The 23,579-nt window shown below is 42.2% G+C and overlaps 1 protein-coding gene across 2 annotated transcripts; it reads right to left on the reverse strand.

Annotated features, from left to right (window-relative positions):
• Positions 1-1,093: 1,093 nt before the first annotated feature.
• Positions 1,094-22,009, reverse strand: LOC118398417 (E3 ubiquitin-protein ligase pellino homolog 2-like). 2 transcript variants are annotated; one of them, XM_035793731.2, is made up of 7 exons: positions 21,684-22,009; positions 11,815-11,944; positions 11,545-11,646; positions 10,454-10,651; positions 6,432-6,617; positions 6,014-6,219; positions 1,094-5,772 (listed from the first exon to the last, which is right to left on the reverse strand). In XM_035793731.2, the coding sequence occupies exons 1-7, from the start codon at positions 21,758-21,760 to the stop codon at positions 5,373-5,375; spliced, it is 1,299 nt and encodes a 432-aa protein (XP_035649624.1). In that variant the 5' UTR covers positions 21,761-22,009; the 3' UTR covers positions 1,094-5,372. The 2 variants fall into 2 exon arrangements, with proteins under 2 accessions (XP_035649624.1, XP_035649623.1); XM_035793730.2 differs by having other exon boundaries at positions 1,094-5,790.
• Positions 22,010-23,579: the final 1,570 nt, after the last annotated feature.

Below are 23,579 nucleotides of genomic sequence, written 5' to 3' on the forward strand. Positions count from 1 at the left end.
TGAGCGAGTCACTGGTGCTTCTTGCTTTAGTGTTTGCCTGTAAGCAGGAATCAGGAGGATAGAATTATGGTCAGATTTGCCAAATGGAGGGCGGGGGAGAGCTTTGTATGCATCTCTGTGTGTGGAGTAAAGGTGGTCTAGAGTTGTTTTCCCCTCTGGTTGCACATGTGACATGCTGGTAAACATTTGGTAAAACTGATTTAAGTTTACCTGCATTAAAGTCCCAGGAAACTAGGATAGTTGAAAGATATATGGCGCTGGGATGGGCTGAGGGAAGTTGAGGGTTGGGATGTGGAATTGGAGACAAGTTGGAGACAAGTTAGTTAGTTGGAATGACACTGATGGGCAACGTTGTTATATCTAATGCCTGTTTGCCTTAGGCTGACGCCGTGCAGGTGTTTTTACGTGTACACATGCATATACACACACTCACGCACATGTAAATAGTGCCATACATGCACTCAAAATGTATTTGTTGTCCTTGATGTCTTTTGTTTTTGCATTGTTTTCTGTTTTCCTTAGTTTTTCTCTGTTCTTCATTTTGTTGGTTGTTGGTGCAAGTGGGCTTGGGGGGGCACTTCAGGGTGGGGAATGGAATTATTATTTTTTTTTCTGGGGGGTTCTTGGATGGTTGAGGGGCAGCTCTTAGGGAACTGTGTGTGTGTGTGGGGGGGAGGGGGTGTCTTGGAGAGCTGGTGGCCTGGCGATTGGGAGCTTGGGCCGGTGGCTGATAGGTCACTGCTTCGGGGCCCTGTTTTGACCTTGTGGGAGATCTGTCAACATTCCCTTGGCAGGGCATTGACCCAGGTTGCTTCTTTGGGTCGCTCTGAATGGGAGTCTGTTAGATGACAATGCAATGTAAATAAATGTTGAGCCGCTTTACTGAAAGTAAATAGTATGTTTTAATATTCAATTAAAAAAACATTAAAATAAAGACAGTCTCGCTCCACCCCATGTGAGAAGAGACTAAAACAAAGAATGCTTTTCAAATGTGCTAAATAAATCAAATGTAAATTAAAAGTAGGGGAAAACAGCTATTTCCAAACCTTCATCCAATCCCATCCCCTTCCAGCCAGTGAACAGACAAAGAGGCTAGTTTTAAAACAGGTTTATTGATGTGTGTACAGTGATTGTCTGTGCACCCCAGGATTACAGAAAGGTGAGAAACAATCAGCGTTTAGCGTTTTGGTCGCTCCAGAGGAATGTGATTGCTGTGAGGTTATTACAAGTCAGAGGTCAGCTGTGATGTGGGAGTCAACCGGATAAAATAATGGTTTATAAGTAGAAGTTCCTCCTAACCACAGATCTATAGTAGGATCAGATTACATTCACCCAATTCTAACCTTAACCATTAGACAGTGGTCAGGGGCAACTTCTACCGACTCAATGGGAGAATAAATTACAGGATAAAAACAAAACAGATAAAAGGTCCAAAACAACAAAGAATATAAAAAACTAAATGAGCCAAACAATTTGGCAAACATCATTTCATTTCACCTGCTATATCATAATACATTTTAGAATTGGCATGTTCAATAGCAGGATATCCCATGGATTGGACCAGTGGGGATTTTGGCTGTCGTAATGGGGTAGGTAACAGAAATGTTAATGAAATGTTTTGAAAAACTCTGTACTGTGTTTGAACCTGACTAGTTCCACCCCAACCTGAGGGACTTGGCAACTATACTACTAACTGTATATGGAGGAGTGTGTCATCAAACTGATCTCAGACCTGCTCTGAGCTAATCTGTCTGAGGTTCTGAGGACTTGGGGAATACTGAATGGTACAGTCCAGCTAGCACATTTTGGTTCCTTGGAAGTTGTGGGAACGAAGTTTCTTGGTTTTACATTGGTTGTGGGAACGAAGCCATACATTTACTGACTGGTAAAACAGAGAAAAAAATGTAATTTTCTGAGAACAGAAGTGAACATTTAGCCTGTTATGGGAACATTTTATCTTTAGGTTGCCTGGGAGGACCTGAGAACATTTTACTCTGGTTCCTTGAAACTTTTCCTGGGTGGTTTTATTAACGCTCCGATTATTTTGAGGTTTTTAAATAAATTCCGTAAAACCTTCACTGAACGTTTCAGTAAGACTTTTAATAACAATGCTAGCTTATTTTTGGGTACATTTGTTGAACTTCAAGCACAGCTAGGAAACATGGAAATGGGGATCCATAGGCTTAATCATGCAAACTTTTTGTTGTGACACAACATCAGTGAGATTCAAACCTATCATTTTCTGTTGTGTATCCGTGGAATTAGTCCACTGCACCACCAGGATGGAGCGAGCATGCCATGTTTTTTTTTACGCATACAAACCTTTTCATTTTAGTCTATTCAAACAGACCCCATTTAAAAGGAAACAAGCACTCATTAAGACCAGGTGTGGCCAATCAGTGGGCGCAGCCAACACCCCTGAACACACTAACAAGATAGAGGATAAGAGTTTTGTTGATGCTGAAAAGAGAATGTAAATGTTTTAGCCTAAAATGCTAAACGCTTTTTGTTTTTTATGGAAAGTTCTTAACATTCTTGGAACAATTTGAGAACATGCCTTTAAATAGAACAATTAGGAAACATTTCCCACAGAAGAACAATGTTTCTTAACCTCTCTGAACTATTTGATGTCAACAAATGTAAAACAAGTTGGAGAATGTTCCTAGAGCATTACTAAAATTGAAATGACATGTAACCATATTAGAACTATTAGGAAAAGATTATTTTCTTGCCATTTGATTACTTTAACAAAGTTTTTTTGTCAAGTTCCTTAAATGTGCTGAGAATGTTCCAAAGCAAAGCAACTATCCTGCACCATTCCCAGGAGGTTGCATGCAAAATAATAGGACAACCACGCTCTCAGAAACATATGGTTCACCGAACGTTATGTGCTAGCTGGGTGGGGCCTATTAAGAGGTAACAATGTTACAGAAAGTTTCAGATTGAAATTGACTTTAGAGCTGACATGACTCAATATTCTCCATGAGAGAAAATCATGTTGGTTCTAAAAAACATTCTTATCCGAATGTTCTGTAACGATGCAACTCCTTAAATGCGGCCATGAAATGAATGACCATCTAAAATATTTTACTACAAGCTTACTGTAGCTCAGTGTCCTGTGCTACCCTCGGGGCAAACTCTGAGTATTCTAAACCTGAGCTAATAGACAATTGGTTTGGTGAAAACACTGGTACTGAGGAAGATAAGGTTGCTCTTCTAAATGAACTGGGGACTTGGAAGACATCCTGAAGTGGTTTTATATTTACCCATTGGTAACATTACCCATTATATGAAATACAGCATGGCACTGTGTGGAGGCCTAACGGCTGTAAACCTGAAGTAGTTAATGCATCTGGGGCATAGAAATGTAAAATAGAGACATTCTCAGTTCTACTCCAAACATTTCTATCTGAACGTTCTGTAATGTTGCACCCTCCAGAATAAGAAATATTGCTCTCTGGCCCATGAGTAGAAGCTTGAGTACGCGTGTATCTTTCTTATATGGAAAATGTTTAAATTGTAGATTTGTGTTGGACTGAGTCATTTTGCTGACATTTCTTTTCATTTGAGGCATTTAGGGCTGTATAATTAACATGCCACACTGTGCACAATTAAGCACAAATGCAAGGTTTGGCAATCCACAGTGCAAGACGTGAATGTATGTTCATGTTACACATGTGGGTGTAATGTGTTCATCTTCCTGCAACAATTGGACATTTTCAAGCTACAGTATCAGTCAAAAGTTTGGACACACCTACTCATTCGAGGGGTTTTCTTTATTTTTACTATATTCTACATCGTAGAATAAATGTGAAGGCATCAAAACTATGAAATAACACATGGAATCATGTAGTAACCAGAAAAGTGTTAAACAAATCAACATATTTTATATTTGAGATTCTTCAAAGTAGCCACTTTGCCTTGATGACAGCTTTGCACACGCTTGGCATTCTCTCAACCAGCTTCATGAGGTAGTCACCTGGAAAAGCAACCAACAAGTGCTCAGCATGTGGGAACTCCTTCAAGACTTTTGGAAAAGCATCCCAGGTGAAGCTGGTTGAGAGAATGCCAAGAATGAGCAAAGCTTATCATCAAGGCAAAGGGTGGCTACTTTGAAGAATCTCAAATATAAAATACATTTTTTTGGTTACGACATGATATGTGTTATTTCATAGTTGATGTCTTCACTATTATTCTACAATGTAGAAAATAGTAAAATATTAAGAAAAACCCTTGAATGAGTAGATGTGTCAACTGGTACTGTATATCACAACGTTCAGATAAAAAAATAGTAGTAGCGTAATATAGAGCAATTCAATACAAGCACCTGGGCAGGCTAAGCTAGTAGCCTGAGTATTTGGCTACATTCATTGTCTGGGCAATTGTTTATGGTCGTGTAACGTGTGTGACACAGTGTTGGGAATTTTTTCTCACTCTCCTCGTTTCATCGAACACACATAATACATCATACACTTACAGAAAACGCATACATTGAGAAATCACATTTAACTAAATACTCAAGATAGAAAAATAGTTGTCTTAACACTCAACATCTAAATGAAATCCCAACCCATCCCACCCCAAACACCCCCCATTTTTATAAAATAGTTATATTTTCTTTGAAAAAAAATGTCTTATGAGGTTGCTTTCTGACCTTTCTGCTATGTCTCATGACACGGACCCTGTCTGTCTGTTTGGTCACAAACCTGAGGTGTGGTCAAACTGCAGAATGTTCACCAACATCACTTATATTTGCAACTGTAGAGTAAGTTACTGGTACTGTGGGGTTGAACCGCTTCGCAAAATATTACAATGTTATGTTTTCCAGATAATTCATATATGTCAAAGGGAATATTCACTCAAACACTGAAGTAGCATAATAACATTATTGGTTCAAAATTGGGCTGAGATGATTTTGTCAGGAAACCAGCAATCATGAACATCCAGTGACTTCAACACACCTCAGGTTTAGCCCTTGAGCTGCAGACAACATTCAGCCATGTCTGAAGAGAGACAGAATTGGAGACATGGATGACTAGCCAAAAAACTAGGTTATCTAAAAACTATGCTTCGCTATAGTGGTGTTCTTATTGCTTTTGAAGGGAGATTCTGTTATGGCCAAATCTTAACTTGAGAGAAATGTGCCTAATGCAAACTACAGCACAGATCCTAAAATGACATTAACACATTATTACACAAATGTTTGAGATACACACACTTGTCTAACATCACCATGGATGTAGTGTAAATTGGAGAAATATTCATATTAGTTATACACAATTATCTCAAGTTAGGATTGGGCCTTTGGTTTAGTGACTTTGTTGGTTCCACTGTTGCGTAATAGTTGTGGAATGCATCCGTGGAGGCCCTGGCTAGTCGATGGGGCCCTGGAAGATGAGGCGTGTCCAGCCCTGTGGGGTGCTGCTGAGAGGGGCAGAGCAGAAGGGACAGGTGGGCCGGAAGGCGTGGGTCCCATGGGGCAGCGGGGTATCCGCCCAGTACTTGGCTGTCCTCTCTGAACACACGTGGCCGCAGGGTACAAACGCGTACGTAGGTGCTCCCGCATCCACGTACACGGCGGGCTCACACCCCAGCCACAGGGGTACGTAGGGCCCCACGCTCCTGCATAGAGGGCACTCCCGGCGGACTGTGGAGATCCCTCCTTCCCCCTCTCCTCCTCTCGCCTCCCGGCGCTCGGGGCGCTGGCCCCAGTCGTGGCGGCCATGCACGTGTCCGCAGGTGAGGTAAACCCAGGGCTGGCGCTCCTCCAGACTGGGGAGAAAAGGAAAACTACTAGGTTTGAAGTTTTACCTCAAACTCAAAGCACCATTTATTTTGTTGGTAGTAGTTGTATTGTAAAATAGCTTTTAAATAGACTACAAGGGATAAAAACAGTTGTAATCGAGGCATGTTGAATTTTCCCCGACCACTGTCCAAGTAGATAGGGGCAACTCATGTATACTACCTCCTTGTGGTGTAGCTTCTTGTCGGTCACTGTGTAGTAGCTACCCACCTGTGGCTGCGTGGCAGGCTAGGGAATGCCAGAGTACTGAGGCCTACAGGACACTGTGGCCGGGCAGCGTTGAGCTCCTGTCGCAGTGCCTCCAGGTGGCGGAGGGTGGGAGCGTGGAGCAGGCCCTCCCCAGTACGCCACAGCAGAGTGGCTCCACACAGGTCCACCAGAGAACCATCCCGCAAGGCACTACTTTCTCCCTCCGCCTACAGGCCAGGAGAGACACACACACACACACACAGGGAGGACATCAGACTAATACACACAAGTACATATGCACACAAAGAACAAAATCTGAGAAAATGAAAAGTCACAAATACATACAGGTGTCTATTCCCTATATAGTGCACTACTTTTGACAAGGGCCCATAGGGAATAGGGTGCCCTGGTTGTGCCTCTTGTAGCCTACGGTACTGACCAGTTTGCCTCGGCTGGGTCCAGAGCGTGTCTCTCGGAGGGCATAGACGTCCCCACAAACAGAAATCTCCCTCCACAGGCCCTGTCTGTTGTCCTCAGGGAAACCCTCAGGGTGCATCACCAGCACCCCGTTGGTGGTCAAGCCATCCATGTGGCCGTCCGGGTTCTTCCACTTAGTGGCTTTCTCCTGGAAGAGGAGGAGGTGATGAAGAAGATGAAATAGAATAAGAAAACCAAGAAAGAACCGAAGCTTGGTTACTCACGTCTAGGATTGGTTGTGTTTAGTAGCCACCCAATGGGAGAAAATGTAGGTGGGTACTAGAGGTCGACCAATTATGATTTTTCAACTCCGATACAGACTTATTGGAGGACCAAAATAAGCCGATACTGATTAATCGGCCGTTTTATTTAAAAAAAAATTGTCATCTTTATTGTTGTAATCACAATTACAACAATACTGAATGAACACTTATTTTAACTTAATATAATACATCAATAAAATAAAAATAAATAATGAAACATGTTCAATTTGGTTTAAATAATGCAAAAACAAAGTGTTGGAAAATAAAGTAAAAGTGCAATATGTGCCATGTAAAAAAGCTAACGTTTAAGTTCCTTGCTCAGAACATGAGAACATATGAAAGCTGGTGGTTCTTTTTAACATGAGTCTTCAATATTCCCAGGTAAGAAGTTTTAGGTTGTAATTATTATAGGAATTATAGGACTATTTCTCTCTACGATTTGTATTTCATATACCTTTGACTATTGGATGTTCTTATAGGCACTTTAGTAAAACAGGAACACATCGACAACAGCAGGCCTTTCTAATCGACCTGGCCGGGGTATCCTGGAAGGATATTGATCTCATCCCGTCAGTAGAGGATGCCTGGATATTTTTAAAAAATGCCTTCCTAACCATCTTTAATAAACATGCTCCATTCAAGAAATTTAGAACCAGGAACAGATATAGCCCTTGGTTCTCTCCAGACCTGACTGCCCTTAACCAACACAAAAACATCCTATGACGTTCTGCATTAGCATCGAACAGCCCCCGTGATATGCAGCTGTTCAGGGAAGCTAGAAACCATTATACACAGGCAGTTAGAAAAGCCAAGGCTAGCCTTTTCAAGCAGAAATTTGCTTCCTGCAACACTAAATCAAAAAAGTTCTGGGACACTGTAAAGTCCATGGATAATAAGAACACCTCCTCCCAGCTGCCCACTGCACTGAAGATAGGAAACACTGTCACCACTGATAAATCCACCATAATTGAGAATTTCAATAAGCATTTTTCTACGGCTGGCCATGCTTTCCACCTGGCTACTCCTACCCCGGTCAACAGCACTGCACCCCCAACAGCAACTCGCCAAAGCCTTCCCCATTTCTCCTTCTCCCAAATCCATTCAGCTGATGTTCTGAAAGAGCTGCAAAATCTGGACCCCTACAAATCAGCCGGGCTAGACAATCTGGACCCTTTCTTTCTAAAATTATCTGCCGAAATTGTTGCCACCCCTATTACTAGCCTGTTCAACCTCTCTTTCGTGTCGTCTGAGATTCCCAAAGATTGGAAAGCAGCTGCGGTCATCCCCCTCTTCAAAGGGGGGGACACTCTTGACCCAAACTGCTACAGACCTATATCTATCCTACCATGCCTTTTTAAGGTCTTCGAAAGCCAACTCAACAAACAGATTACCGACCATTTCGAATCTCACCATACCTTCTCTGCTATGCAATCTGGTTTCAAAGCTGGTCATGGGTGCACCTCAGCCACGCTCAAGGTCCTAAACGATATCTTAACCGCCATCGATAAGAAACATTACTGTGCAGCCGTATTCATTGATCTGGCCAAGGCTTTCGACTCTGTCAATCACCACATCCTCATCGGCAGACTCGACAGCCTTGGTTTCTCAAATTATTGCCTCGCCTGGTTCACCAACTACTTCTCTGATAGAGTTCAGTGTGTCAAATCGGAGGGTCTGCTGTCCGGACCTCTGGCAGTCTCTATGGGGGTGCCACAGGGTTCAATTCTTGGACCGACTCTCTTCTCTGTATACATCAATGAGGTCGCTCTTGCTGCTGGTGAGTCTCTGATCCACCTCTACGCAGACGACACCATTCTGTATACTTCCGGCCCTTCTTTGGACACTGTGTTAACAACCCTCCAGGCAAGCTTCAATGCCATACAACTCTCCTTCCGTGGCCTCCAATTGCTCTTAAATACAAGTAAAACTAAATGCATGCTCTTCAACCGATCGCTAGCTGCACCTACCCGCCTGTCCAACATCGCTACTCTGGACGGCTCTGACTTAGAATACGTGGACAACTACAAATACTTAGGTGTTTGGTTAGACTGTAAACTCTCCTTCCAGACCCATATCAAACATCTCCAATCCAAAGTTAAATCTAGAATTGGCTTCCTATTTTGCAACAAAGCATCCTTCACTCATGCTGCCAAACATACCCTTGTAAAACTGACCATCCTACCAATCCTCGACTTTGGCGATGTCATTTACAAAATAGCCTCCAATACCCTACTCAAACAATTGGATGCAGTCTATCACAGTGCAATCCGTTTTGTCACCAAAGCCCCATATACTACCCACCATTGCGACCTGTACGCTCTCGTTGGCTGGCCCTCGCTTCATACTCTTCGCCAAACCCACTGGCTCCATGTCATCTACAAGACCCTGCTAGGTAAAGTCCCCCCTAATCTCAGCTCGCTGGTCACCAGAGCATCTCCCACCTGTAGCACACGCTCCAGCAGGTATATATCTCTAGTCACCCCCAAAACCCATTCTTTCTTTGGCCGCCTCTCCTTCCAGTTCTCTGCTGCCAATGACTGGAACGAACTACAAAAATCTCTGAAACTGGAAACACTTATCTCCCTCACTAGCTTTAAGCACCAACTGTCAGAGCAGCTCACAGATTACTGCACCTGTACATAGCCCACCTGTAATTTAGCCCAATCAACTACCTCTTTCCCAACTGTATTTATTTTGCTCCTTTGCACCCCATTATTTTTATTTCTACTTTGCACATTCTTCCATTGCAAAACTACCATTCCAGTGTTTTACTTGCTATATTGTATTTACTTTGCCACCATGGCCTTTTTTGCCTTTACCTCCCTTCTCACCTCATTTGCTCATATTGTATATAGACTTGTTTATACTGTATTATTGACTGTATGTTTGTTTTACTCCATGTGTAACTCTGTGTCGTTGTATCTGTCGAACGGCTTTGCTTTATCTTGGCCAGGTCGCAATTGTAAATGAGAACTTGTTCTCAACTTGCCTACCTGGTTAAATAAAGGTGAATAAAAAATAAAAATAAAAACAGCCACCCTCAAAGCAGCGTTACCCATGTAGAGCAAGGGGAACAGCTACTCCAAGTCTCAGAGCGTGTGACATTTGAAATGCTATTAGCGCGCACCCCGCTAGCTAGCCATTTCACATCGGTTGCACCAGCCTAATCTCGGGAGTTGATAGGTTTGAAGTCATTAACAGCACAAATGCTTGAAGAATTGCGAAGAGCTGCTGGCAAAATGCACGAAAGTGCTGTTTGAATGAATGCTTATGAGCATGCTGGTGCCTACCATCGCTCAGTCAGACTGCTCTATCAAATCATAGAGTTAATCATAGACATAATAACACACAGAAATACGAGCCTTTGGTCATTAATATGGTCAAATCTGGAAACGATAATTTCGAAAACAAAACGTTTATTCTTTCAGTGAAATATGGAACTGTTCTGTATTTTATCTAACAGATGGCAACCCTAACTCTAAATATTGCTGTTACATTGCACAACCTTCAATGTTATGACATAAGTACGTAAAATTCTGGCAAATTAGTTCGCAATAAGCCAGGCGGCCCAAACTGTTGCATATACCCGGACTCTGCATGCAATGAACGCAAGAGAAGTGACACAATTTCACCTGGTTAATATTGCCTACTAACCTTTCTTTTGTTTATGGTTAGGTACACGTTGGTTAGGTAGGTACACGTTGGTTAGGTACACACTCACCCCTAGAAAGATGTTCTTGGAGGAGTCAAAGCCAGCGGCGTAGATGCGTGCAGTGTAGGGGGGGTTGCGTTCACACACCACCCTGCAGGCGAAGCGGGAGATGGTGCTGGGGGCCACTGAGGGGTCCTCGCACTCCTTCCCCTCTCCTGATGTGTCCGTCACGACAAAGTCTATTGGACACTCTGTGGAGCGCCCAATCTGCAGGGGAAACGGGTGAGAGAGACAAACATTACATGGGATCGGTCTTGTGTTCAGAACAGGGTTCGATGGGAAAATAATTTAAGGTCCTTTGCTCCCTTTAAAGTCATATTTATGTCAGGCCATGATTTGGTTTTATTGATGAATGTGATGGTGATGATTTGAGCTTTTCTTTAGCTTGTTAATTAGGCCAGGATCCTGCTGTGCTTATTACTTTTGTATCATCGTTCACACACAAATAGCAGTAACATCTGTCTACATTTCATTTCAGGCTGTGTGCAGTTACTCACGGTAAATTAACCACCTGTGATAACCCACTTAAGATACATTTCATAGTTCTACAATGCTCTCCGTGCTTTGAATGTATCCGGGGTTCTAAGCTGGCCACCGGACATCTATTTCAGAACTGATTGAATATTCATCCCGTCCCCCAGCTGTTGTGGAAGGTTGCTGGTGTGGTTCTTACTCATACAATACAGTAGGGGTTTGGTGTGGGATTGGCTGATTGAATTGTTATTTCAGTGTCACACACACACACACACACACACACACACACACACACACACACACACACACACACACACACACACACACACACACACACACACACACACACACACACACACACACACACACACACGGTGGAGGGTATTTCCCGCATGAGCCAAAATAAAGCATCCGTTAAACAAACTCTGGAGGAGGGTGTATACACACACAGCAAAAGCGTCCAAAAAAGGGAAAAAGTGGTAGCAACACCTGGGTGTTCAGTCGCTATCCTCTTTCTGTTCTTCCTGTTTTTGGAAGACAAAGAACTCAGTATTACCTAGATAAGCAGGCAGGCATTATTTTTGTGTTTAGCTGAAAGGAAAAAAAAGCATTGCTGTGGTGTTTACCTGAAACATGTCAGTGTCGTTGTCGTGGCAGTACTCCACCACCACTGTCTGGTTGCGGGACAGAGTGAAGGAGATGCTGTGCTGCCCCCTGCTGTGGACCGCCTGCAATCACAACAACACCACCACCACAGGAGAGTTTAGGGTAGACCTTTACATCCTCATATTGCTGCGATATCCTCTCACACACACTCCATTACTGTAGGCCTACCATGAGGACAGCATTTCCCACTATAGGAAGACTGCGGCAACATCACATTCTCACGCACACACCTTGCTGTCCTGTGGTGTGTTGAGGATGTGAACAGTGCTGGGTTTGACGCCGTTGGCCTTGGTCCTCCGGTACAGAGCGAAGCGGCTCTTCCTCCTCCCCCGGTCTCCACTGGGCAGAGAGCCATTGTACCTAGAGAACGCAAACACATAACATTCAATTCATTCGATTCTACATTAAATAAATTACATGCTAAATGTTTTTCACCCATCTAGTACTTGGTCAAATCCCACCCCTTTGCCTCCAGAACAGCCTGAATTCTTCAGGGCATGGAAAGCTTGCTCAATTGGTATCAAGGGACCTAACACGCACGTGCCCGGAAAACATTCCCACACCATTACACCACTGCCACCAGCCTGTACTGTTGACACCAGGCAGGTTGGGGCCATGGAATCATGCTGCTCACGCCAAATCCTGACTCAGCCATCAGCATGACGCAACAGGAACCGGGATTCGTCGGACCGGGCAATGTTTTTCCACTCCTCAATTGCCCAGAGTTGGTGATCGTGTGCACACTGGAGCCACTTCTTTTTGTTTTTTGCTGATAGGAGTGATCCTCTGCTGCAATAGCCCATCTGTGACAAGGACCTATCAGTTGTACATTCCGAGATGACATTCTGCACACCACTACTGTGCCGTTATTTGCCTGTTTTTGGCTTGCCATTCTCCTTCGACCACTAATAAACAAACCGTTTTCGTCCACAGGACTGCCACTGACTCAATGTTTTGTTTCTGACATACTGGAACCACCGACGATCATACCATGCTCAAAGTCACTTAGGTCACTAATTTTGCCCACTCGTTCAATCGAACAGTAACTGAATTCCTTGATGCCGGTCTGCCTGCTTTAAATAACAACATCTGAAAATAAATAAATAAGAAAGAGAATAAGCCATGTAGTAGAGGTCGACCGATTTAGGATTTTTCAACGCCAAAAGCGATTATTGGAGGACCAAAAAAGCAGATGCCGGTCGATCCTTTAAATTTGTAATAATGACAATTACAACAATACTGAATTAACACTTATTTTAACTTAATATAAAACATAAATCAAATCAATTTAGCCTCAAATAAATAATGAAACATGTTCAATTTGGTTTAAATAATGCAAAAACAAAGTGTTGGAGAAGAAAGTAACATGTGCCATGTAAAATATGTGCCATGTAAAAAAGCTAACGTTTAAGTTCCTTGCTCAGAACATGAGAACATGTGAAAGTTGGTGGTTCCTTTTAACATGAGGCATCAATATTCCAAGGTAAGAGGTTGTAGGTTGTAGTTAATATAGTATTTATAGGACTATTTCTCTCTATACCATTTGTATTTCATATAGCTTTGACTATTGGATGTTCTTATAGGCACTATAGTATTGCCAGTGTAACAGTATAGCTTCCGTCCCCCTCCTCGCCCCTACCTGGGCTCGAACCAGGAACACATCGACAACAGTCACACTCTAAGCATCGTTACCCATCGCTCCACAGCGATGCAGCGCAAGGGGAATAACTACTCCAAATCTAAAAGCGAGTGACGTTTGAAACAGTATTAGCACACACCCAGCTAACTAGCTAGCCATTTCACATTGGTTACACCAGCCATTAGGCTGATAGACTTGAAGTCATAAACAGCGCTGTGCTTGCGAAGAGCTGCTGGCAAAACGTACGAAAGTGCTGTTTGAAAGAATGATTACGGGCCTGTTGCTGCTCAGTCAGACTGCTCTATCAATTCAGACTTAATTATAACATAATAACACACAGAAATAAGAGCCTTTGGTCATTAATATGATCGAATCCGAAAACTATCATTTCGAAAACAAAACGTTTAGTATTTCAGTGAAATACGGAACCGTTCTGTATTTTATCTAACGGGTGGCATCCCTAAATCTAAATATTCTCGTTATATTGCACAACCTTCAATGTATGTCATAATTACGCGTAAAATTCTGGCAAATTAGTTTGCAATGAGTCAGGCTGCCCAAACTGTTGCATATACCCTGACTCTGCGTGCAATGAACGCAAGAGAAATGACACAATTTCACCTGGTTAATATTGCCTTCTAAATTGGATTAGTAGTTATAACTAGTGATTATGATTGATTGTTTTTTATAAGATAAGTTTAATGCTAGCAAGCAATTTACCTTGGCTTCTACTGCATTTGCGTAACAGGCAGGCTACTCGTGGAGTGCAATGGTTAGATGTGTTCTTAACTGACTTGCCTAGTTAAATAAAAGGTATAAAAAAATATATATATATATATATATATATATTTTTTTTTCAATAATCGGAAATCGGCGGCCAAAAATACCGATTTCCGATTGTTATGAAAACTTGAAATCGGCCCTAATTAATCGGCCATTCCGATGAATCGGTCGACCTATTCACCTCATTTGATCTTTGGAGATATCGCAAATCCCTGCTGATCATTTGGCTCTTCCAAATTGACGGTCTCCCGTCGGTGTTGGTTTCTGTGGGCCTACTTTGCTACAGAATGAAACATCCCTTTTATAAATGCTGGCCTATCACCTCCACCACTCATTCCTCACAGACAACTAATGTACAACTACCCGCTCATAGATACGGATAAGTACCACTTGAGTCCGATTCACTGACAGGCCACTTGAAACCTCAGAATAGCGCGCTTACTGGGCGAACCCTCTTTACACTGAAACACCAATTAAACTGTATTCAGCAAATGCCTGAATAACAATGGTTGAATTAATATGGTGCTCTGAATACTTGTAGGTTCAACTCCTTCTTAACCTCTCCTCTGGGCACCTTTCTCTCTCTGTGTGTGTGATATATATATCTTTGTTGGTGTGTGTCAGCATCGAAAGAGACAGCGAGAGACACGGAAGAGAAAAAGAGAAAGAATGAGCGTTAGCCTAAGTGGAACTGTGTGGTCATCTCAGATGATTGTTCAAACCTAAACTCTTTCTTGTCTCTAGCTTGCTGGGCAACTGAAAAGAACTGCACTGTCACGCTAAGAGTTCATGGTGAGGCCTGCTTTCAGCTAATCAGCTGGGCATGGTACCTATTAAACACTATTCAGATGATGCCCAGTGGACATAGAGCCCTTTGAGGGGACATCAACCCTGCTTTCAAATCAAATTATTCCTCTCCTCTCTCCCTCTCTAGTCCTTCCTCCTTTCTCCCAGCCCTCGCTCTCCTCTTTTAACAAAGCTATGCCTCTCTATGCCAAGCTGCAGCTGCTCTTCCTGGACGATCAGCATCATTCCACAGTTCTAAACGAGACCTAAGCCAAGATCTTTCCCTTTCACAATGTTAGTCCAGACCAGACAAGCCAAGATATTTCCCTTTCCACAGTGGTGGAACAGAGTGCAGTAGTGAGGCCCGGTCATGAGATCTAAGGAGAGGAGATCTGAAGGGAACCCACTGCTACCTGTACAATGACCCTGTGTCACATCAGGACAGAGCTGAACAGGCAGGAGGGAGGGGGGGTGTAAGGAGAAAGAGGGCATTGAGGAGAGGTAGACCAGAAAGAAAGACAGGGCAGATAAATACAAGGAGAGAGGGCAGAGAGAAAGGGGGTAAACATGAGGGAGAGAGCAGGAGTAAAGCAGGGCAGAGGTCAGGAAGAGAGGGATACAGAAAGTGATGAAAGGGCCGAGATGCGGGAAGCAGATGGACCAGAACTGGCCAGGCAAAACAGTAGGGTTTCGCGATATTACAATAGTATTGTCGATCAACAATGATTGACAGCTATGGTCAATGGTGACGACATCGTAATGTGACAGGCGATGGTTTGCCTATTTGAACTTGACTGGCGCTGCGCAGAAAAGAATGGAGTTGGCCAGTGAATGGCAGGGCAGCACACGTGTGACATTCAGAGTAATCTGCCTATTCCTTTCCATTTGCTATAGCCTGTGTTATATAGGCCTACAGAACGCAAGAGAGGAATGTAGACTAGACAGAGCGGAGAATTCCACCAAAGAGGCGCAAAATGTCCAGTCAGAAAACACACACACCTTAAAGCCTAAACCTATCAATTAAAAAAATATATATAAGACATTCCTTAACTATACTGATCAAAAATATAAATGCAACAATTTCAAAGATTTTACTGAGTTACAGTACATAGAAGGAAATCAGTCAATTGAAATAAATTCATTAGGCCTTACCGTAACTTCTGGACTATTAAGCGCACCTGAATATAAACAGCAACCACTGAATTATTAAAAAATATGTATTTTGTACATAAATAAGCCGCACATGTCTATAAGCCGCAGGTGCCTACCGGTACATTGAAACAAATGAACTTTACACAGCCTTTAAACGAAACACGGCTTGTGACAAAAATAAATAGGCTTTAACGAAACACAGCATTATGTGACGGTGCTCAGTTTTTTTGAAAGTGGGAAAAATCCATAAATTAGCCGCGTCATTGTATAAACCGCGAGGTTCAAAGCCTGGGAATAAAGTAGCGGTTTATAGTCCGGAAATTACGGTAATCTGTGGATTACACGTGACTGGGCAGGGGAGCAGTCACGGGTGGGCCTGGGAGGGCATACGCTCAGCCACTGGGGCGAGCCAGGCCCAGCCACTGGGGAGAGCCAGGCCCAGTCACTCAGAATGCATTTTTCCCAACAAAAGGGCAGTCCTGCAGTCAACATTACTTATTGTCCCCAGCACACGGTGCACCTGTGTTTATTAATCAGGTTTAATCAGCTTGTTGATATGCCACACCTGTCAGGATTATCTTGGTGAAGGAGAAATTCTCACTAACAGGGATGTAAACAAATTTGTGCACAAATTTGAGAGAAATAAGCATTTTTTTGTGAGTATAGAACATTTCCGGTATCTTTTATTTCAGCTCATGAAACATGGGACCAACAGTTGATATGTTGTGTTTATATTTTTGTTCAGTATTTGTTTGTCTAGCGGTTTCAAAAAACGTAGGCCATATTCCCTCGTCTCTCCATTCGATATTTATTTATTTCACCTTTATTTAACCAGGTAGGCAAGTTGAGAACAAGTTCTCATTTACGATATGGAATATGACTTTGGGCTTTCATCGTTTTACACATGCATGGTTTCTCTCCTGATCAAACAATATATTAATCTAATGGAGTTCCACCTCAAAAGGTTGTTTGAATAGCCTACAAATTTAAGGTAGCCAGGGGACTAATAATGAGAGAGAACAAACTTATCAATAGCCTATAGAAAAATTGAATGACAAGTTCAAGCTTATTATGAAAGAAGTGACCCACGCGGGGCGGAAAAATCCCTCCACGCGAGGTCAAAAACCAAACGGCCAATAACCTGTCCTCCTACTAGGCCTATCACAAAAGCTTTAAGGCAAGTTAAAGTTACAAACAGTAGCTCATTTCCCAAATATTCTAAGAAGGCGTTGTCCTAAAGTTTCCTCTTGCAAAAAGAACAACTACAAATGTGGGAGTCTGTAAGCCTAGGCATAGGCTATTCTCAATCACAGCTTTATGAGAGAGAGAACGAGGATGAGGCAACGTAATTATTATCCAGTTCTGAAGACTGTAGACTTGCTTATCCAGCCCATGAGTTATAACCTAATTCACTACGGTATGACCGCTCGTTCCTTATTAGTTGACAGTCACTTTGCTGCATCATGTGCGCGAGACACACCTGTTCCATGCTGACTCTCCACCAGAAATGTATATTATAAAATGTTTGCTTGCACTTAGCCTCTGCCCAGGCTTTCAGCAACATTATCTTTCATCATGATTCATCCAGTTGTAGCCGCGATTTGGCGCTATTAAAATAGGGGCCAATACCATCAAATCACAATGTTTTATGAGGACATAATCACAATAGGAAAAAGGTTGACATCGCCCAACAGCTGTACGCAGTATGAAATATTCACTTCCTCTGCCCCCTGACACCAGCCTTATTTTTGTGGAGGGCAGAGGTGCCATTAAGGACTGCTTCTCTCAGAGAGTCAGCAAACAGCACTGGGGGAGGAGTAAGACAGAGAAAGATAGAAAGTAGAGTAGGAGAAGTGGGCGCGAGAGAGAAGGGCAGGGGTGAGCTGCAGAGCCGGGCCCTGGTTAGCACACAGAACCAGAGAGCCCACTCAGCCTAGCCTAACTAAGATAATGAATGACAGATAGCAGACAGGGACTCACTGCAGAACAATCACATCACATGCCCTTGCACTGAGATACCGACCGAGCCTGCCGAACATTTGATGGTTAAGGTGGATCTGGAAAATCATGCCATCGCAGCATAAAAGGGAAAGGGGGATACCCAGTCAGTTGTACAACTGAATGCATTCAACTGAAAATGGGTCTTCCGCATTTAACCCAACCCTTCTAAATCAGAGAGGGACATGGGGCTGCCTTAATCGACATCCACGTCATCGGCGCCCGAGGAACAGTGGGTTAACTGCCTTACTCAGGGGCAGAACGAAAATATTTTTACCCTGTTAGCTCTGGGATTTGATCCAGCAACCTTTCGGTTACCAGCCCAAAACTAACATAGGCCAGTTATAGTCAAAATATACACGTCTGATAGCGACGAGGAGAGGGTTCTCTCAAGATTTCCTCAATGTTATACTGCAGCTAGAGAACTGGGAAGAACATTCAGCATTTCCCAGAACATCATTGGGTCTGTGTGTGAACAAGATTTCATGTAATGACTAAATCATTACAGTATAATTACAAAGGAAAGAGAGAGATACTAAAAGCAGTGCGCATTCATTTACGCGAATGCAGTAAGAAGCAAAGGTAAGTTGCTAGCTAGCATTAAAACTTATCTTATAAAAAACAATCAATCATAATCACTAGTTAACTACACATGGTTGATGATATTACTAGTTTAGCGTGTCCTGCGTTGCATATAATAGATGCAGTGCGCATTCACGAAAAAGGACTGTCGTTGCTCCAATGTGTACCTAACCATAAACATCAATGCCTTTCTTAAAATCAATACACAAGTATATATTTTTAAACCTGCATATTTAGTTAATATTGCCGGCTAACATTGGCTAACATTAATTTATTTTAACTAGGGTAATTGTGTCACTTCTCTTGCAACAGAGTCAGGGTATATGCAGGAGTTTGGGCCACCTGGCTTGTTGCGAACTATGTGAAGACTATTTCTTCCTAACAAAGACAGCCAACTTCGCCAAACGGGGGATGATTTAACAAAAGCGCATTTGCGAAAAAAGCACAATCTTTGCACGACTGAAATTGTGTCACTTCTCCTGCGTTCATTGCACGCAGAGTCCGGGTATATGCAACAGTTTGGGCCGCCTGGCTCGTTGCGAACTAATTTGCCAGAATTTTACGTAATTATGACGTAACATTGAAGGTTGTGCAATGTAACAGGAATATTTAGACTTAGGGTTGCCACCCGTTAGATAAAATACGGAACGCTTCCATATTTCATGGTCCTTCTGTAGCTCAGTTGGTAGAGCATGGCGCTTGTAACGCCAGGGTAGTGGGTTCGATCCCCGGGACCACCCATACGTAGAATGTATGCTTTGGATAAAAGCGTCTGCTAAATGGCATATATTATTATTATATTATTATATTATTCACTGAAAGAATAAACGTTTTGTTTTCGAAATGATAGTTTCCGGATTCGACCATATTAATGACCTACGGCTTGTATTTCTGTGTGTTATTATGTTATAATTAAGTCTATGATTTGATATTTGATAGAGTAGTCTGACTGAGCGATAGTAGGCAGCAGCAGGCTCGTACGCATTCATTCAAACAGCACTTTTGTGCGTTTTGCTCGCAGCTCTTCGCAATGCTTCAAGCATTGAGCTGTTTATGACTTCAAGCCTATCAACTCCTGAGATTAGGCTGGTGTAACTGATGTGAAATGGCTAGCTAGTTAGCGGGGTGCGCGATAATAGCATTTCAATCGGTGACGTCACTCACTCAGCGACTTGGAGTAGTTGTTCCCCTTGCTTTGCAAGTGGAGCGATGGGTAACGATGCTTCGAGGGTGTCTGTTGTCAATGTGTTCCTGGTTCGAGCCCAGGTAGGGGCGAGGAGAGGGACGGAAGCTATACTGTTACACTGGCAATACTAAAGTGCCTAGAAGAACATCCAATAGTCAAAGGTATATGAAATACAAATTGTATAGAGAGAAATAGTCCTATAATTCCTATAATAACTACAACCTAAAACTTCTTACCTGTGAATATTGAAGACTCATGTTAAAAATAACCACCAGCTTTCATATGTTCTCATGTTCTGAGCAAGGAACTTAAACATGAGCTTTTATACATGGCACATATTGCACTTTTAGTTTCTTCTCCAACACTTTGTTTTTGCATTATTGAAACCAAATTGAACATGTTTCATTATTTATTTGAGGCTAAATTGATTTTATTGATGCATTATATTTTGTTAAAATAAGTGTTCATTCAGTATTGTTGTAATTGGCATTATTACAATGTCTTTTTTATATGATATATATATATCAATATAAAAAAGACATTTTAATAATATACATATATTTTTTTAAAGAGAAATTCATTGGTATATGCTTTTTCTGGTCCTCCAAAAATTGGTATCAGTATTAAAAAAATCATAATCGGTCGATCTCTACTGCGAACACATTACTATTACTACACTTGAGGTGTCAGTCAGAATTCCACTCTTCTTGGATATTTTTTGCATGTTATTGAGACAGTACTGAAACAAGAGGGGGAGACAGTCAAGTGTGAAAATGGAGGATGCAGGGATTGAACCCCGGTCTTTGGTAGGGAGAAGCATAGTGTGTTCAGAGCCGGGAGTGTTAACACAAGACTGTGGATAAACCATTAGCCCCTACCCTTATGCATTGTTACTTGTGTATTTGAGGTACATACAACATGCCAAAACATTCCAGACAAGAGGTAGGCTAGCTATAATAACTATATTGCTCATATATATCCAATATTTTCATATCTGTGCCCAGATCAGGGCTAGGGGTTGATTTGGGATTGCGCCGTAGTCTAGTTCAGGAGGGGTGGAGAGAGGAAGAGTGGTGTCATGGAGTCACTGCATCACAGGCCTGTATGCAGGATGCTCTTGAAGCACAACGGAAGTTTGAGAATGAGAGAGTGCATGGGAACGTAGTTAAGCCAAAGATCCTCAGGACTATAGACTGGGCAGAGGTGGAAATGCTGAATGTCTGTCTCTCTTATGCACATCCTGTCTGGTATGTGTGGGGAAAATATGTTAGCCAACATGCAGGCACCATTTGTGAATGCTCCAATAGGCCTGCGTGTGGTTGTTGATTAATTCCCTAAGTGAACCACAAACGTAGGCTATATATACACACACATCAATTGTGGTGGGATATGCTAGGCTGTGTTTTACCGGTTGGTTTGGTTTCATCCAGTGTCCCACTTTCTGCGATCATCACAGCTCCAGAATAGTATGACATCATAGGTATTTTCAGCCTGAGCAATCGAGTGCTGATTTTACACCGACTCAGATCTTTATTGAAGAAAAAAGCCTACATCCTCCTTACTCATTTCAGTGTGGGCTTATGATGATGTGGCAGACTACTTATTATAACAATTATATTCGGGCGCTGTTACAAAGTAACAATGTATCAAATCAGTCCCCAGTGTTACAAAGTTACTGCAACGTTACTATACTTAGCGCTCGTTCTATAGCAACTTCACAATAATTTCCCCACAATTGTGTGGGGCAAATTTGTTGCGAAATATAAATAAGCTTACATTTTCTGTATAGCAATAAAGGATAACGTTTGTCTGTGTAGAACAAAACCAACCGAACTCAAATCGACTCACACAGTCATCCTTTAAATTGTTTTCGTAGTACACGAATATAATAGTAGTAACCGAATCGCGCTACCACGACTATTTGCTCAGTTTCGATCAACTACTATTTATCCGTCTAGCCTACTGTTACTCACCCCAATATGACCAGCTCGCCGTATTTCACCGGGTCTTTAACGGGCACATCATTTTCGTCCTGGTTCGGCGAATTCATCAGACTGGCGCGAGCTTGGTCTTGTAAACGATCGAGAGCGATAGTAGTGAAATAAAATCACAAATACACCCTTCAAACTACGTGGAAGTTTCTTGATTTGAATTCTATCCGAGTTTGATTAGAGGCAAGAGTTTCTTGAGAATTCTTGTTCTTCGTTTGATTGTTTTGATTCCGTGAGCGAGCATCTTTTGAAAAGAATGTAGAAAAAGCTACTAATTTAAGGCCCGCGCGACACAAAACTGTTCTGTAGCAGAGTGTACAAAAACAGCTCGCGGGCAGAGGGAGTCGACTGACCCATCTTTTGTAGGGGAAGACAATAAAATAAAATAAACAAAAACGAATAATACATTCCCCATAAGATCACAATCTATTTTTTTTCGTACGTATTGTTTTGAATCAGACATACTGTGTCAGAATAACACTGACATATCATTTAGTTCTTTCTTAAAATTCAATTCAGTGACCAACAATCTCCCTTTGAAAACCATGCAGATTGTCGAGGTCTTGATGAGCCGCTTGCTAGTAGTGACTATTATGTAAAATAAAATAAAGCGGTTTCAAATTCTGAAGGAAATGCAAACCCTTTGTAGTCCAGGCTCAGCATATTATATTTCACATTTTTGATTTACATTTTTTGTAATTTTATAGAAGAGCTTGAATAATTGTGCAATGTCTCTATGGTGGCAGTCATTATAACGTGCCTACTTCTCTTGTTGACTGTTTAGATTTCATTTGGAAGTGGGTCAGACAGCCATTCTTTTATTATTTTTTAAACCAATCCCAGCATATCGGTACACTCAGTCTCATTCCCATTGACATAGGTTGGGAGACAGGGATATTGGACATGTAATGGATTTCGGATTCAATAAAAAAAAAATTCAGTTACCCATTTTGTGGGTCAGTTCACCTGTGTGAAAACCTGTTCGCATTCAAAATAAAAGGCCCCCATTGAAACTGATACAAATAGTGGAATAATACCATATTTGGACTAGATCATGCTAAACAAGGTTGAAATGTTGTTATATAACTAATAAATAAATACGACCATGAATTCATTTGATAATGAACAGTATATAAAATGTGAATTTATTAGACTATACAGTGCATTCGGAAAGTATTCAGACCCCTTGACTTTTTCCACATTTTGTTACGTTACAGCTAAAATTGACAAAATTATTTTTTGCCTCATCAATCTACACATAATACCCCATAATGACAAAGCAAAAACTGTTTTTTAGGAATGTTAGCAAATGTATATATAAAAAAACAGAAATATAACATTAACATAAGTATTCAGACCCTTTCCTCAGTACTTTGTTGAAGCACCTTTGGCAGAGATTACAGCCTTGAGTCTTCTTGGGTATGACGCTACAAGCTTGGCACACTTGTATTGAGGGAGTTTCTCCCATTCTTTTCTGCAGATCCTCTCATGCTCTGTCAGGTTGGATGGGGAGCGTTGATGCACAGCTAATTTCAGGTCTCTCCAGAGATGTTCGATCAGGTTCAAGTCCGGCCTCTGGCTGGGCCACTCAAGGACATTCAGAGACTTGTCCCGAAGCCACTCCTGCGTTGTCTTGGCTGTGTGCTTAGGGGCATTGTCCTGTTGGAAGGTGAACTTTCACCCAAGTCTGTGGTCCTGAGCGCTCTCAAGCAGGTTTTCATCAAGGATCTTTCTGTACTTTGCTCTGTTCATCTTTCCCTCGATCCAGTCTCCCAGTCCCTGCCGCTGAAAAACATCCCCAGACCATGATGCTGCCATCACCATGCTTCACCGTAGGGATGGTGCCAGGTTTCTTCTAGATGTGACGCTTGGCATTCA

This window comes from Oncorhynchus keta, chromosome 19, assembly GCF_023373465.1.
Source record: "Oncorhynchus keta strain PuntledgeMale-10-30-2019 chromosome 19, Oket_V2, whole genome shotgun sequence".
In the NCBI taxonomy this organism is placed as follows: Eukaryota; Metazoa; Chordata; class Actinopteri; order Salmoniformes; family Salmonidae; genus Oncorhynchus; species Oncorhynchus keta.

Bases quoted from the DNA above. Each gene is read 5' to 3' on its own strand.
- LOC118398417 (XM_035793730.2), bottom strand. From the start codon at position 21,760: ATGAATTCGCCGAACCAGGACGAAAATGATGTGCCCGTTAAAGACCCG. The intron at 10,652-11,544 runs GTAAACACCACA...TTTCCCCTGCAG, and splicing joins ACGACACTGACATGTTTCAG to ATTGGGCGCTCCACAGAGTG. The intron at 5,791-6,013 runs GTGGGTAGCTAC...CAAACCTAGTAG, and splicing joins AGCCTGCCACGCAGCCACAG to TTTTCCTTTTCTCCCCAGTC.